Raw genomic sequence first — 14242 nt, forward strand, 5'->3', positions numbered from 1 at the left:
GGGGATGTTGATGGGGCTCTCGGCCCCCGTATGCAATCGAGACAGGGAGACAGACGGGGGCAGGGAGGGCTTTGTGCACCAGCCCTTTCCCACACTCCCTTTCACCTTTTGTTGTATGGCAGCACCAGGGCTCTCTGACATGACGAATCGCTCTGCCTGCTTAACGGAGAGGGTGGCAGTAGGAAAGTAAGAGTGGAGTGAAGTGCAATGATGTGTGTGTGTGTGTATGTGTGTGTGTGTGTGCAGTCTTGTCCTTTAATCTTGGTGCCTGGAACTGCCTCAGCCTCCCATCCCTTGTCCTGCAATTCTCTGCTCTGCTGTCACCGGTCTGGAGCAGAGGAGTGGAGGTTTCAATGCTCGGAGCACTAGATGGGCGGATTCCGCAGCGGATGAGCCAGACACAGGCGCACACACTAACACACTCACGCTCATGCTCATATACACACTAATGCCTCTGCCCAAATGCCAGCACCAAGCTGTTGCCCATAAAGCGTTCAGGCTGTCACAATAGAGACATTACCACATGAGTGAGTGGCTCTGAATAGGACTAAGGGTGTGTGTGTATATAGAGTGCGGTGGCTACGGGGGGAGTTCCTGGCAAGACAGACGACCCTGTCATCACCTCTGCCCCTTGTCAAACAAGCCATCGCTGCCAATGGCACATGCATGCAACACACACACTTTGCACACACTCCCGCCACACCGCCTGTTGCGCTTATCCAACTTTGTGACTGTCCTCTATTTTCTCATACTGAGGCACTCTGAATACGTTTGCAGCGTGGTTGTGAGTTTTTGTTGAGGATGAGAAGAGAGAAGCAGGGTGGCTGCCTAGTGGAGCAATGCAGAGAAAGTGAATGGCTGACCAAGCCGGGCCAAGCAGGGTGAAGGGTGAGAATGTAGAGGTCGAGAAGAGGAGGGAAAATGAATGAAAAAGACATTCTTTTCAAAACGAGTTAAAGGCTAGGAAGAGATGAGGACTTGCAAGAGGAAATAAGTCCGGTGAAATAGAGACAAATGGAGATGGAGTTATGTGTATAAGGGCACGAGGAAACGCATGACACATTTCAACTGTTTCTCGTGGGCAACTGTCACTCAGCTCTGTCTGTGGATTGTCACTGCATGTGTTTATGTGTGTCTGTGTGTGTGTGAGAGAGAGTGTTTGCAGCCTTGAAATGTCATTATGCAAAAGCAGCACTTTACACTGCCGAGATCACTCTTCCACAAAGCATGCAGGATGTGTATGTTTGGGTGCATGCATGTGTGTGTGTAGAGGGAGTGACAAGGGTTTAGGGGGCCATGTCACGCTGTCACTGCTGGAATGCATGACAGCGATGTTTTGTCGGCGCACGGATGAATGCAGCGTCATGGCAGCAGAAGAAGAAGGAGGAGAAGAAAGAAAGAAAAAGGAGGAAGGGGTGAGAATAAGGAGGAGAAGAAAGAAGGAGTAATATTTTTTTTCTCCCCCACCCCACACACTCAATGAGAAAATTAGGTCATCCTAGTAAAGCCATTGCAGAGAGCAAATCATCACCATAATTGGACCCTTAACAAATCTGTGGAGGTGGCTGCTTCACACTCACACATAAGGAAAAAAAAAACACACACACAAAAGCCAACGCACACTTCTATAGCTACACACATGGCCGGGAGGGGGTAAAACAGAATTTCAGAATAAATCAGGGTATGTTTGACAGTTTTATAGCTCTTTCAGGAGCTTCATTTGGGACAGAAGCGTGATAGAAGAACGTTACTCGTGGTAAATATAATTGTGGTCATGATCCTTCCATAAATCATGGCGTGCTTAGATCACATTTGCCTGCTAGCCACAGCAGCGGGAAAAGAAAAAAAGAATCCCAGTGCATCAGGTGACCTATAGGATCTCTTTCAATTCCCATGGGCATTCAAAGAGAGAAAATTGCTAATTTAGATATGAAAATAGACTCTAATCTCAAACAGTTTACATTCAAAAGCACACACCAAAAATGTTTTAGTAGAAGTGAGAAATAAAGGATTAGTTCCAACATTTTGGGATTATTGCTCATTAGATTTTCTTATAGGAATTGATGAAAACATTATACCAGCTTGTTAGCTTGGCTTGGTATAAAGACTGGAAATGGGTTAGCAGCTCATTTGGATCTGTCCAAACAACATCCAGCACCTATAAAAACATATATATCTTTGTTTAATTCAGCCAAAAACCAAAAGAGGCAGTTTCAGTCACATCCTCTGTTGGTTTTCAGAGTGATGTGCTGAACTCAACCTAAAAAAAAAATTGCTTAACACTGACATTGGAGGGATGAGAGACAATATTCAGTGTGTGAACACAAACTCACGTGTTCACACTGGGCCCTTTGAGCGAGCGAGGCAACATGTCCCTCTTAGAGGCATCTCCTCCCGTCAGGGGCAGCGGTTTTGCCACATGAGCCCTGTCAGTTGGCTGCGTAAAAGAAGTGGAAGATTGAGAGGTTGACCTTGCACACTCTCAGCTTTTCCTAGCACATTTCACATGACAGGCTGCGCACATTACTTATTCATGTTTAAAGACAGCCTGCTCGAGATGTACCAGCAGCCACATTCACATTCTTGACGTCCAAACTGGAGTCAAATACAACGTAATATAGGCTGAATAAATCTCCATAAAGTGTTTGATTGGGATCTGTTGTGCATGTCAGCGCCGTCTTCTGCTGGTAGCATCTGCAGGATCCATATCAACAACTGGGCAAAGACAGAGAGAGGCAAGTCGGAGCTGACACTAATCCAGTAATTGCCATGTGCCCATGTCGCTTATCAAAATAATTGACAGTATTTTCTACAGTGAGATGGAAGTGTTTATCCTGGTGTTACTCAGACTATCGACTGTGGATCCAAACAACTCTGGATCGGTAATGAGGTAGCTTTTTGAGGTTGGTTTGTTCGACCCAAGAATGTAAACCCAACAAAACACAGTGGAATCACTATTTTACCTGGATGCTGTTGTAATTTAATAATGTGAGTAACATCTCCCAAAAATAATAAATGTGTGTGCTCCATGTGGAGATTTACAGTAGGGTTAAATAGTCAGTGTCACTGCTCCTAATGGTGGACATGGATTATTAAATCTCAAGTTCCATTATGCAACTTGTTTTTGGATGAGATAACAACACTTTGGTTAAGTCCCACAGTTGAAAGGGTTGTTTGCTCTAATTCTAAAACTCATATCTTTTTTTTTTTGCAGTGTAACCTAGTGCAAGGAGCCTCCTAACACCGCTGCTATACCACCCCAGAGCCAGGCGGCTGATTGACAGGACTTGGCTGACTGTGGACCCTCCTTCCCACCGCCTCTCCTCCTCTCCTATCCTCCCACTCTCTCTCTCACTCACTCTCTCCCTCTCCCCCTCTCCTCAATCGCAAGGCTGCGCTCACCGACTCGACACCGCCAACAGGGATGCAGCGAGGGCGCAGCGCAGCCTGAAAATGGCACCACCACGCGTCCTGTGGATCTATCCATCTCTTTCCCTCCTGTCCTCCCTGCTTCTTTTTTACGCGTTGTCGCCGTGCCGGGCGTTACGGAATTACCCGGAGAATGAAGGTGGGTGATCCCCAGCGTGGTTTGTGTTGAGCCCCTTTAAAGTGGAGTGAGACAGATGACTTGGCTGTGCGCGGTGTGTGTTTGGCGGAGGAGGAGGAAGCCCCCCGATCCCGCGGTTCCACTTGCCGGGGAAAGGAGCGGAGCGGAGCGGCGGAGACTCCCGTTAAGTGCTCGGCTCGGTTATGAATCATGCATTAAGAAAAGCGGGGATAGAGAGGGAGAGAGAGAACGAGGGAGGAGGAGGAGGGGAGAGGGGCTCTGTTCGTCACGTTTCTCTTTCTCGAGCATACTGACATTAAATTTGTATGACATATACACACGGGCAGCCCTGCCATGCTGGAGATCGAGGAGGCTGATGTAGACATTTCACTTTCTGACATCGGGGGGAGAAAAAAAAAAGCTCCTCCACATTGTATTTATCGGTGGAACTATTCTCCTCGCATCAAAGTAGTCCAACTTATAATGATTAGGCCAAAACAACATTGACATCCCTGCCAAAATCCTTCTCAATTATACATATCTTCATTATAACACACTGATAGATGTTTTTCTCTGCCTCGGTCTGCAAATGAGGAGCAGCAATTACATTAAATTTGTCACAGCTCCTCTCAGTTATTGTATTAACATCGATGCTCGGCTGAAATCTGCCAATGCATTTACTTACTAACTACTCCTGACTGCTTGGTGGAGTGAAACATGGAAGCTGGCTTGTTTTAATGGGTAGATGAAGTTGCACTAAGCAGAGAGAGGAAGGGAAACGTAATAAGTGGCTGTTGGAAAAGTGGGAGAGTGTGTGGTGTTTTGTCATTTTTATTTATTTAGCTATTAATTTAATTATTCTTTGCTTGTTGGATGTCAGAGGAGTTGGAGATGATGTAGCTGTGGCTTGAGTTGTATTGGTTCAGTGTCAAAAGCTCCAGTTCTGTAGCTCAACAACACTCCATCCCTGTTATGAGCTGCATGATTTGCCGTTCATTGACTTTTTCTTTGTCTCTTTCTCACTCACTCTCTCTCTCTCTCTCCCACACACACACACAATCAACTCCAGGCTCACCCAGGAAAGATTAAACAGTTACTGTAAACGAGTCACATCAAACACACACCCAGTGACAGGCCACACTATGGTCTGATGGGATCTCCGGTCTAAGGCTGACTTAACAGTATATAAGCTGTGCTGTACGTACACTGAGCTGAATTTATGTCACAGCCCCGAGGAGTTCACACAGAACAAAAGCTCTGGAGGATAGACAGTCGGCGAGAGAGAGAGAGAGAGAGGAGAAGGAGGAGGAGTGTTTTAACAGCAGGAGACAATGCATTTGAGGGTGACACAAACACACTGTTAAAATATTCATTGAAATTAGTATGAATGATGAAACCAACTGGAGGCCAAAGGAAACTCCTGTTGATTTAGATAAACACAAAAGGAGCATCTGTGAGTTGCGGCGCATGTGAGCAGTTGTGTGTGTGTGTGTGTGTCATGTTCAGTAGGAGAATATTTGAGGTGGCTGACGGGTCAAGGGGTTCCCTTGTAACTCATACACACACACTTTGTCAAAGAATTTTAAAAGCACTATGTGTGTGCTGTGGGTGTGTGTGTGTGTGTGTGTGTGACTCGTTTAGTGCTTCATCCTCTGGTCATTTCTCTTCCTGCTGTTTCTGACTATTGGTCTAATTGGCACCTTTTAAACTCAGCGGCCGACTAGTGTATGTGTGTGTGTGTGTAGAGGGTGTGTGCATGTGCCCCATTGGGACAGTAATCCAATGAAGCCATTTTTGCCCGCCGCTCTATGCTCTGCTTTTACCTTTCGGCCTGCCAGTTTTCCTGCTGTGACTGCACGCTTTGTTGAGGGATTGCTCTTCTTTGTGCCAGTGTGTGTGTGTCTGTGTGTGTGTGTGTGTGTGTGTGTGTGCGCGTGTGTGCGTATGTGTGTATGTACCTTGTGTTTGTCTATGAGTGTGCATATTCTCCACCCACGCATCTCGGCAGTCATGTTATTCCAGGAAATCCTCCCTCTGAGTCTGTCTAGTAGCAGAAGCGAGGCTGTCATAAAAGGAGAGATGCAGCTCTCAAGGCTCAATTAAGAACACAGTCCCTTTGATAGAGCTGATAGCGTTAGCGGGAAAATAGTGTTAAGCTGTCAACAAGCTTAGTTTACAACCGGTGCTATTGATCTCCTCCAAAATTGTTGGCATTTATAAGAAACACAGTTATGAGGGTGGACTGGAGGAACACGGCGCTTCGAGAGAAACGGCAGAATTGCTTGAAATTGCTGTGAGGAAGTGTGGACGGTGGGAACAAGCTCTCCCGTGGAAGTGGAAATGGATTCATTCATAAGTTGCTGCGATGAAGAGCATCATCCGAAGGCCTTTGTCATCACCAGTTGAAAGGAGGACGAGGAGTGGATGAGTTTTTGGTGCGCCAGCAGAGGGAGCCCAACACACAATGAGTCTGAACCCTGAGGGCACACTGATGTAACAGCTCCCAGGTCTCCTGTTGTCCTATTGTCCTGCTGTCCTCGTCGCCTCTTCCCCACTCACCCTCTCTGATACGGTGCAACCACGCTGTATTTGTCGTTTCTTTGCACATTCTCCTCCCTGTTACCTCTAAACAACTCCTTTCTTGTGTAGAATCATCCCGGGGAGTGGAGCAGACTACCACTCCTTTCTATTTTTATGTCTTCCCCCCCTGTCTCTAAATATACCTCCTCAATGCTTGAAAAACGAAGGAGCGTGATCGGAGATTCGTGCTTCCTTCCACCGCAGCTGGATGTTGATTAGAGTGTATTAATGGAGGCAAATCAATGATTTAATTCCAAATTCTGCCCGAAATCAGTGCGCACATGATATACTATTGAACTAATACGGCAGAGGGAGGGGAAACAACAGAACATGGAAACTCGTGGTGATTCAGACTTGGGTTTATACTATAGTCTTGAGGTTTTCTGTAATCTGTAATTGGTCTTGAGACTACACATGAAGTTTTTTATTGGATTGGCCTGAGGGTACTGGGGGGGAAACGCTGTATTGCTTCGTAAGGCGAACATTAAGAATGTGCAGTGAGGCAAGCATATGTAAAGCATGCCCTCTACTTACACACACACACACACACACACACACACACACACACACACACACACACATAAACACACACACACACATCTTATGATTCGCACGAGATCCTGACTGTGGTAAAATGTTGGGTTAAAGGTCGCCTCTGGTTTAATTGCTTTAATCTATAATGGTTGCTTGTAGTTATCGGCAGAGCCATACCTCACAAAGTCTGTGTGTGTGTGAGAGAGAGAGAGAGAGAGGGAGGGAGAGAGAGTCTGAGATATTGCTCTGCTCCCATGTAACAACCATGACCTTGGACAGAAGAGGATATAGATCTCCGCTCTCATCAGAGAGCAGCACAGAGACAGCAAGTGGAAGCACCCTCCTGTTTTTCTTTGCTACTTCCTCTACTCCATCTTTAATCCTCCTCTCTCATATCTTGCCCTCCTCTATTTTCTATCAGCCTCCCTCCTGGCATTCATCGCTCTCCTCTTAGTTGTTTCCCCTCTTGTCCTCTTCTCTCTTCCCTCTCTCTTCCCTCTCTCTCTCTGACTCTTTCTCTGACCTCTAACAGTTGGACAGGAGCCGTGAGCCACTGTATGATTTCTGTAATGAGGTTGAGCCCTATATCTGCTTAACACATGCCCCTACGCAAGCACACATATGTGTGTGTGTGAGTCTGCACGCACACACACATGCACACACACACACTCGTGCTAAAGTAATGTATGGCTGGGGGGCAGTTTTGGTGGTCTTGGTCCAGAGAATAGTGTCACGTATTCCCGGGTCTGGCTGATAGATGGGGTTATAAATACAGCTCAGTGACAGAGAATGATTCTGCTGTGAGGGCTTCACCTCATGGATTCATTGTGTGCGCATGTGTGTGTGTGTGTGTGTGACAGAGAGAAAGAGAGAGAAAGAGAAAGAGAAAGAGAGAGAACATGAGAGAGGCAGGGCGACTGAAAATATAAATAAAAGGCCGATTCACAAGAGAGAATCTGAGACAAAACACAAGTGATGATGAAAAACGGAACAAAGACAGAGACGTAGTTGTAGACAAACTGAATAACTCAACCTTTTCTCTGTGCTCTGCTGAGCAGAGAACCCATAACAGCACCCACAGAGCCATTGTGCCATAGTCAGTGGCTGCTAAATATGGTTTTTGTATTCAGCACTGCCTATTCAAATTCATTCCATTTACTTTTCTGTCTTTCTGTTGTTGTGTTGGTAAGAGAGCTCGAATGCGGTATGACGTATATTCGTTCTTTCTTTCCCGTCAAGAGTTAGATGAGAAATTTGATACTACTCTCACGTTTGTCTGAAAAATACGAAGCCACAGCCTGGAAGCAAAGACTGAAAATGGGGAAACAGACAGAAATTCACCTACCAGCACCTTTAAAGCCCAATGAATTAACACGTCATGTCGTTTTGGTTTTGTAGCAGCTATTTTGGCTTTAACAGGAAGTTGCTGGTGGTGTTGTCAGTCATTGTGAAGGTTTTCAGGTCAGGGAATTAATACAGCACACAACCACTATATAACCACAAATGGCTGTGTTGACAGTGTTATTTTCAACACGTTTAATAAACAAGACATTATGTGTTAATTAGTGAGTTTTAGAGATGAATCAATGAGACAAGGTTTAATGCTAAGATAAGCTAACAGTCTCCTTGTTTGGGCTTAATTCTCCATGCATGACAGTAATGTTGACAGCCTCATCTAACACTCTCTATTTTCTGTTGTTGAATTATTCATAAAAAGTCTAAAAAATAATAAATGTGAAAACAAATAAAAGCATCTGGAATATATCCATACTGTATATGCATATGAAAAGAAGCCACAAAGTGCGTTCTTACTTATTCAGTGTCTCACTGAATTTTCGGGGTGTGCTTGGGAAAACGTAATATTGTGGACCGTGTGTATGTTAATTTATTTTATATCTCTCTACGAGGAAACAGCAGATTCTAAGCTTCACACATTATTTTGGCTTCCTTTGTGAGGGCAAACGTGTGTGTCTTAACCAGCCAGACCTTAAACAGTTTCTAGGCTTGGACGACTCCCGTCAGATGCAGAGTTCATTAATGTCAAAGGAAGTCTTCCCTCAGTGTGTGATGTATGATGTTGAAGTGAGGTTTGGGTATAAGTACCCGCTCCCTCTCCAGCCCCCTTCCTCCACCACAGTGTCTGCTGACCCCTCCCCCCCTGAACAAGCCCTTAACTGCTGCTGCTCAAATCACTGATCACTGGGCCTTGACCACTGTCTATATGCAGTGTTGGGAAGGTTACTTACCCCTACAGATTACTGATTACATGTCCTTAAATGTAATCTGTAATGTATTTGGATTACTCAAGTAAAGTAATGTATTCTGAATACTTTCTGGATTATTTCAAAATCGCCTGCCTGAGCGCCTTTAACTGGGACACTGAATTTGCTTTAGAGAATGATCTTACACATGATCTCAAAGGCTACCGTGGCTCCTTTAAACTAAGGCATTAATAAATGTGTTTGAATTTGTCACAGTCCAATTTGTTATTGATCATCCAGCCATATTTTAATGATTTTTTTTAAATAGCCAATCACATTAAATTAGTAGGCTTAGGCTATATTAAAACTGAGCAGCTTTCTCTGCTCTACAGTCCAGACTACAGCCTCTGAATCTTTAATACTTCTGCAGAATACCCTCCAAAAAAACCACAATTTAAAATAGGTTTTGTTTGTGAACGTATAGGGCAAGCAACATGATGATATTTTGAAAACAAAGTAATGACAGGAGCCACTGTTAAATCTGTAGGCTAACTCTAAAAATCACTTCTCTGCTGAAGTCGGTGTCGTTTTGGAAACAGCGTGACATTGCTCTTAAACCATGCTCATTATAAACATTATCATTATAATGAGAGTCCAGGATCCTTTTAAAAATGTTTCATTCATGTTTTTTGCCATCGACCGTACATTGGAATATGCTGGGCATCCCAATATCAACATTACCAAAATGAAGCCAACTTCAGCAGAGACGGCTGACAAGTTTAGCACTTAACCCTCCTTTCTTTCCCTGCATGAGAGAGCACAAGTGTAATCCTTTACTCCCCAACCCTGTCTATACGCCACCGTAAAACACACACAGGAACACAGGCACACACACACAAACCAGCACTTCTCTCTCACTGCCCCTCATCACTTACATGCACCACCCACCCTGCACCCCTTGTCCTGACCTTTAAATTGGCTAAATTGAATTAGGTTGTTTTCTTACCTCCACCCCTCTCTCTTTCACTTGGTTTCCACTCCGTCCCTCTTCATCTGTCGCACATTCTCTTTCACTTTCTGTTTTTGTTTTGTGTTGTTTGCTCTGTGGGCTTGGCTCGTGCTATGACTGTGAAAGACTGCATTATAGGCAGCCGTATAAACAACCAGCAGAGGGATTTGGGTCATCTGTATATGTTTGCTGGCCAGTGCTCCAATCCTTTCTCTTTTTTAACCTTTATTTTACCAGGCAAATTGCTTGAGATAAAAAAAAGTCTCTTTTACAAGCATGGCCTGGCCAAGAAAGCAGCAACATGAGCTGATGAGCGGCTGTTTATTATGAGCACAAAACACCTGAGGAGTTGGGAGTTTAAATTGAAGTGTCGGTATTCATACAGGTAGCCACTGACTTTTATTTTTCTGAAAGGTGTACAAGTTGTTGAAGTTTTTCGGACAAAATTATGATGAAAATGACATCAAGCAGAAGTAGCCTAACGTTTTATCACGGTGGCTGGCTGTTCAAAGTAATTAAACCGAGTATCCGGTCAGAAAACACTAATGCTATTAAGTTTCTAACTGCCTTTTTTTTTTTTAGCAGTCTCGACATTCCTCTCTAAATACAAGGAGACTGTACATTGGTCAGTATGGATATTAGCTGAATCCTGTGATGTTTTGCCAGACAAAATGGAGCAGCAGCAAACGGGGCCAAGCTAGCAAACATTTGCCCGTTGTTTCGAGGTTGTTTTGTTTAAGCATAATTCCCCCATGAGTTTTCCGGCATTACATCCTCTCCGCTCATCCATTTCAGCTCCAGCATTTTGCAAGTTAAGCTTGTTACATCTCTCTGCTTACTACTTGATGGTGTCCACATCAGTGCAAATTGGTTTAAGTTTGATTCGATGGCGGCATGAGGGCAGACAGACAAGCTGCTAGACAGACAATTACTGCAGGTGTGTGGCACTGACAGGTACTGAGGTCCTTGTTTGTGTGTGTGTGTGTGTGTGTGTGTGTGTGTGTGTATGTTATATGTGTGTGTATCCACTAGCAGCCTGTCTAAGCACACTTTTATCTGACATGTGATTTCCTATCCGTCTCCACTGCTAAGGCTTGCTCATGAGATTCCAGACCAATTTACCCTCCTGTGACCAACCACTGTGTGACAGCTGTGTGTGTGTGTGTGTTTGTGTGTGTGTATGTGTGTGTGTGCTCTTGTCCCATCAGGAGGAACGTCTTAAGAACCAACAGAGCACAAAAAAGGTTGAAGAAAAGCCAAAAAGGAGAGACACACGCCACTTGAGGGAGAATTTAGAGAAAGACACTCCCTCCTCTGTCACTGCTCATTCATTCTATTCAATTCTCACTGGCTGTTTTAATTCAGCTTGTTAAATGAACTGTGTTGTGCATCGCAGTTTGTGTGTATGTAGCAGGCGGCACACGTGCATGTTTCTGATCTCTCAAGATCTCTGGTTTGTGTACAGTATGTTGCTCTTTTGCTCTCTGCCCTTGATGAGTTGTTGGCATACAAGTGGAAGGGGCTTATTAAAAAAAAAAACAAGTGTCTGGATCTGACTGCGTGTCACAGTTCAACACTGTAAGCATCCAACCAGCACCCCCCACCCCCCCATACACACACACACACACACACACACACACACACACACACACACACACACACACACACTCCAGAGCCTCTTCAAGCGACAAACTAGGGCAGTGCTCCTGTCAGAATGGCATCTTTTCTGTTCTGCTAGTGTTGCCAGTGTATATGAAATAGCAGAGTAGGCTAATGTACCTCAAAGTGGAAGGTGGAGTGCATGGGGTGGGAGCTGTCCCAAAAAAAAAGAAAAAACAAAAGAAGCAAGCTCATCGAGGTACAGTTCATCACACACAGCACATGGATATTTTCATTAATATTTTTGGTTTGGTTTTGTGCACCATCTGCCTTTTGGGCTGCTGGAGCATTTGTCAAGGCTTTAGAGAATAAGGTTTTCAATAAACCATGCCGATTCCTTTTTAAAAATCACTTCACTAAAGCAGCTGAATTCAAAAAGAGCTCTGCAGCAGTCGTCACATTTTTCCTCTATTGTGACTGCAGCATAGAAGAAGACAACTCATCTGTTATCTCAAACTTATCTGTACCTGAAATTGGGTTAGATTTATCTCACATTGTGTCTGGTTTATTCACGAAAATTCACAGACATATAATGAGAACTTTCAATAAGTAAGGCAGATGTCCTTGTTAATCGGAGTTGTCTCCCTCTATGTATGAGTTATGTGAGAGAATATTGCACAGAAACAACGATTAAGAATATTGATGACAGCTGCTTTGTAAATTTCCTCTTGTCCGCAGCATTCATCACAATATCTTACCACATGTGTCACACACATTTGCATTGGTAGTATTGGTAGTATTTATCATTGAACATATGCTCTGCATGGGAAAATGTGCCAATCAAGCAAATGCAAGTAGCACACATCACAGTTTATTTGTACGTCACTTAACACATTTGTTGTAAAGTAGCTAATGTTGCGAGTCTCCCCAGATAACTGATTAAACAGATTCTGTGGAATATATAATATTCTAGTGATAATTATATGGAACATATCTCCGCATAGATGATTGATGATTTGACTCCCCACCACTCTTTGTTATTTATGTCCCAGTTATTGGTTTACCCACTTTGGTTTTTTGCTGAAATAAATGCTGCAGCATTTATTTCTCTGGTGAACTTTATTTCTCCATTGTTATCATAAATAATGGAAGAGGGAAGCAACAAATGATAGCCAATTAATCAGTGTCATGCGCGCACATCAGTGTGCAGTGCACATCGGTGTACACATCACCATTTTAATGTTAATGATTACTGTTAAAGACACACCTGCACAAGCAGATATGGATCAGTGGCCTCAGCGCTGTGTTTGTATGCCAAATTTTTCCATTTATTTCTCTATGCGCCCCATTAGTGTATTTCAGTTTCTCAAAACGGGGATGAGTGCTGCTGTGTTGCACAAACACATTCAAGTGATATTTCAAAAACCTGATGGCCAGCACCTTAGTGCCTATAAAAATACCCACAGTGTTGTTAGAGTTCAGTTATTATATTTGGTAGAGTCATTATTAATTATGCATTTAGTAACTTTGTTTTTCAGTTTAAGGGCAAATGATAAACAGTTATTTTATTATAATTCCATTCACGGGTTTTATAATTTAATTTGTGTAAGTCAGATGACCGACGATCCAGACACCTAACTACCACTTAGCCATGCATGTCAATACCTAATTGATTTTTTTCATGTGTTTCACAGAATCAGCTTTTTAGCTTCAGTGGTCTGCTCCTGTCTATCACTCATTTGTACAGCTATAGGCTACTGTGTAATTATGCAGATCGAGGCTACTTAATATAGCTGATTTTAATCTGTGTAATTAAGTCCAGCCCAAAGTGGAATTTAATTTTGTGTGTGTTGAAGTGTAGAGGATCAACATAACATTTCACCGATCAGAATGGAAAGCAGGAGAATGGAATGGAAGTGAATCACATAAGAATTGGGATTAGAATTTAATTTAACTCCATTGAATTATTCATTGACACATTTTGCAGCCAGCTATCACACTCGAAGAAAAATAATATTTTTACTCTGAAATCATGCCAGACACCTCATCTAACGTCTCCCCCTAAACTGCACTGAAAAGTGAAATTGAAACATTGCAGCCTAGGATATGCCAGCTTCAGGGAAAACACGCCATCCACATGCAAACAGAAAATCTAAAGTATGAATACAAACTGCAGAATTGTTGAATTGAAAAATCCTAAAATGCAGAGACGTCCGATTAGGAAAAAAAAATTCAGTGTGACATGCCAACTTCTTCAATTACTACAGTCAACCTATCTCCCATTTCTATGGTAAAACTAACCAGAGGACATACAGTATCAGAGAACTTCAATAAAATGAGCAGAGCATGCGGGCGCAGATGGAGAGAGAAAACTAGAGGAAAAAAGACGGACGGAGAGCCTCTGGTGGTTTGTGGATGAGTGGAGAGAGGACTGATGAAAAGACAGTGAGAGAGAAAGTGTAGCAGTCCTGGTACGACACCAGTTTCTTCCTAAAGTTCAGAGCTCAACTCTTCCCACTCCTTCATCCTGCTCTCCACCGGCCCGTTTGTTGCCCTGACAACACTCTCACTCGTTGAACTGCACTCTCAGTGGAGTGGAAGCGGTGGGAGCTCTGTGTGTGTGGTGCTACTAATACTGAGATATTGGGTGTGTGTCTGTGTGTACTCGTGCACAGTTGTATATCTGGAGGAAAGCTTTGCAAGCTGCAAGGCTTTGTTTTACTAAAGCAGGCTCTTAGCCTCTTTTGTTGTCTTAAAGAAGGGAGTTGAGTC

At 43.6% G+C, this 14242-nt stretch overlaps 1 protein-coding gene across 3 annotated transcripts in view; it reads left to right on the top strand.

Annotated features, from left to right (window-relative positions):
• Positions 1 to 3388: 3388 nt before the first annotated feature.
• Positions 3389 to 14242, top strand: part of epha4b (eph receptor A4b) — a 90324-nt gene continuing 79470 nt past the window's right edge. For all 3 annotated transcript variants that reach the window (XM_085805860.1, XM_085805861.1, XM_085805862.1), the window contains exon 1: positions 3389 to 3568. In XM_085805860.1, coding sequence (XP_085661986.1) covers positions 3454 to 3568 — 115 coding nt within the window. In that variant the 5' untranslated portion in view covers positions 3389 to 3453. The remainder of the gene's footprint in view (positions 3569 to 14242) is intronic.

This window comes from Trachurus japonicus, chromosome 17, assembly GCF_045865225.1.
Source record: "Trachurus japonicus isolate A0001 chromosome 17, Traja_1.0".
Lineage (NCBI taxonomy): Eukaryota > Metazoa > Chordata > Actinopteri > Carangiformes > Carangidae > Trachurus > Trachurus japonicus.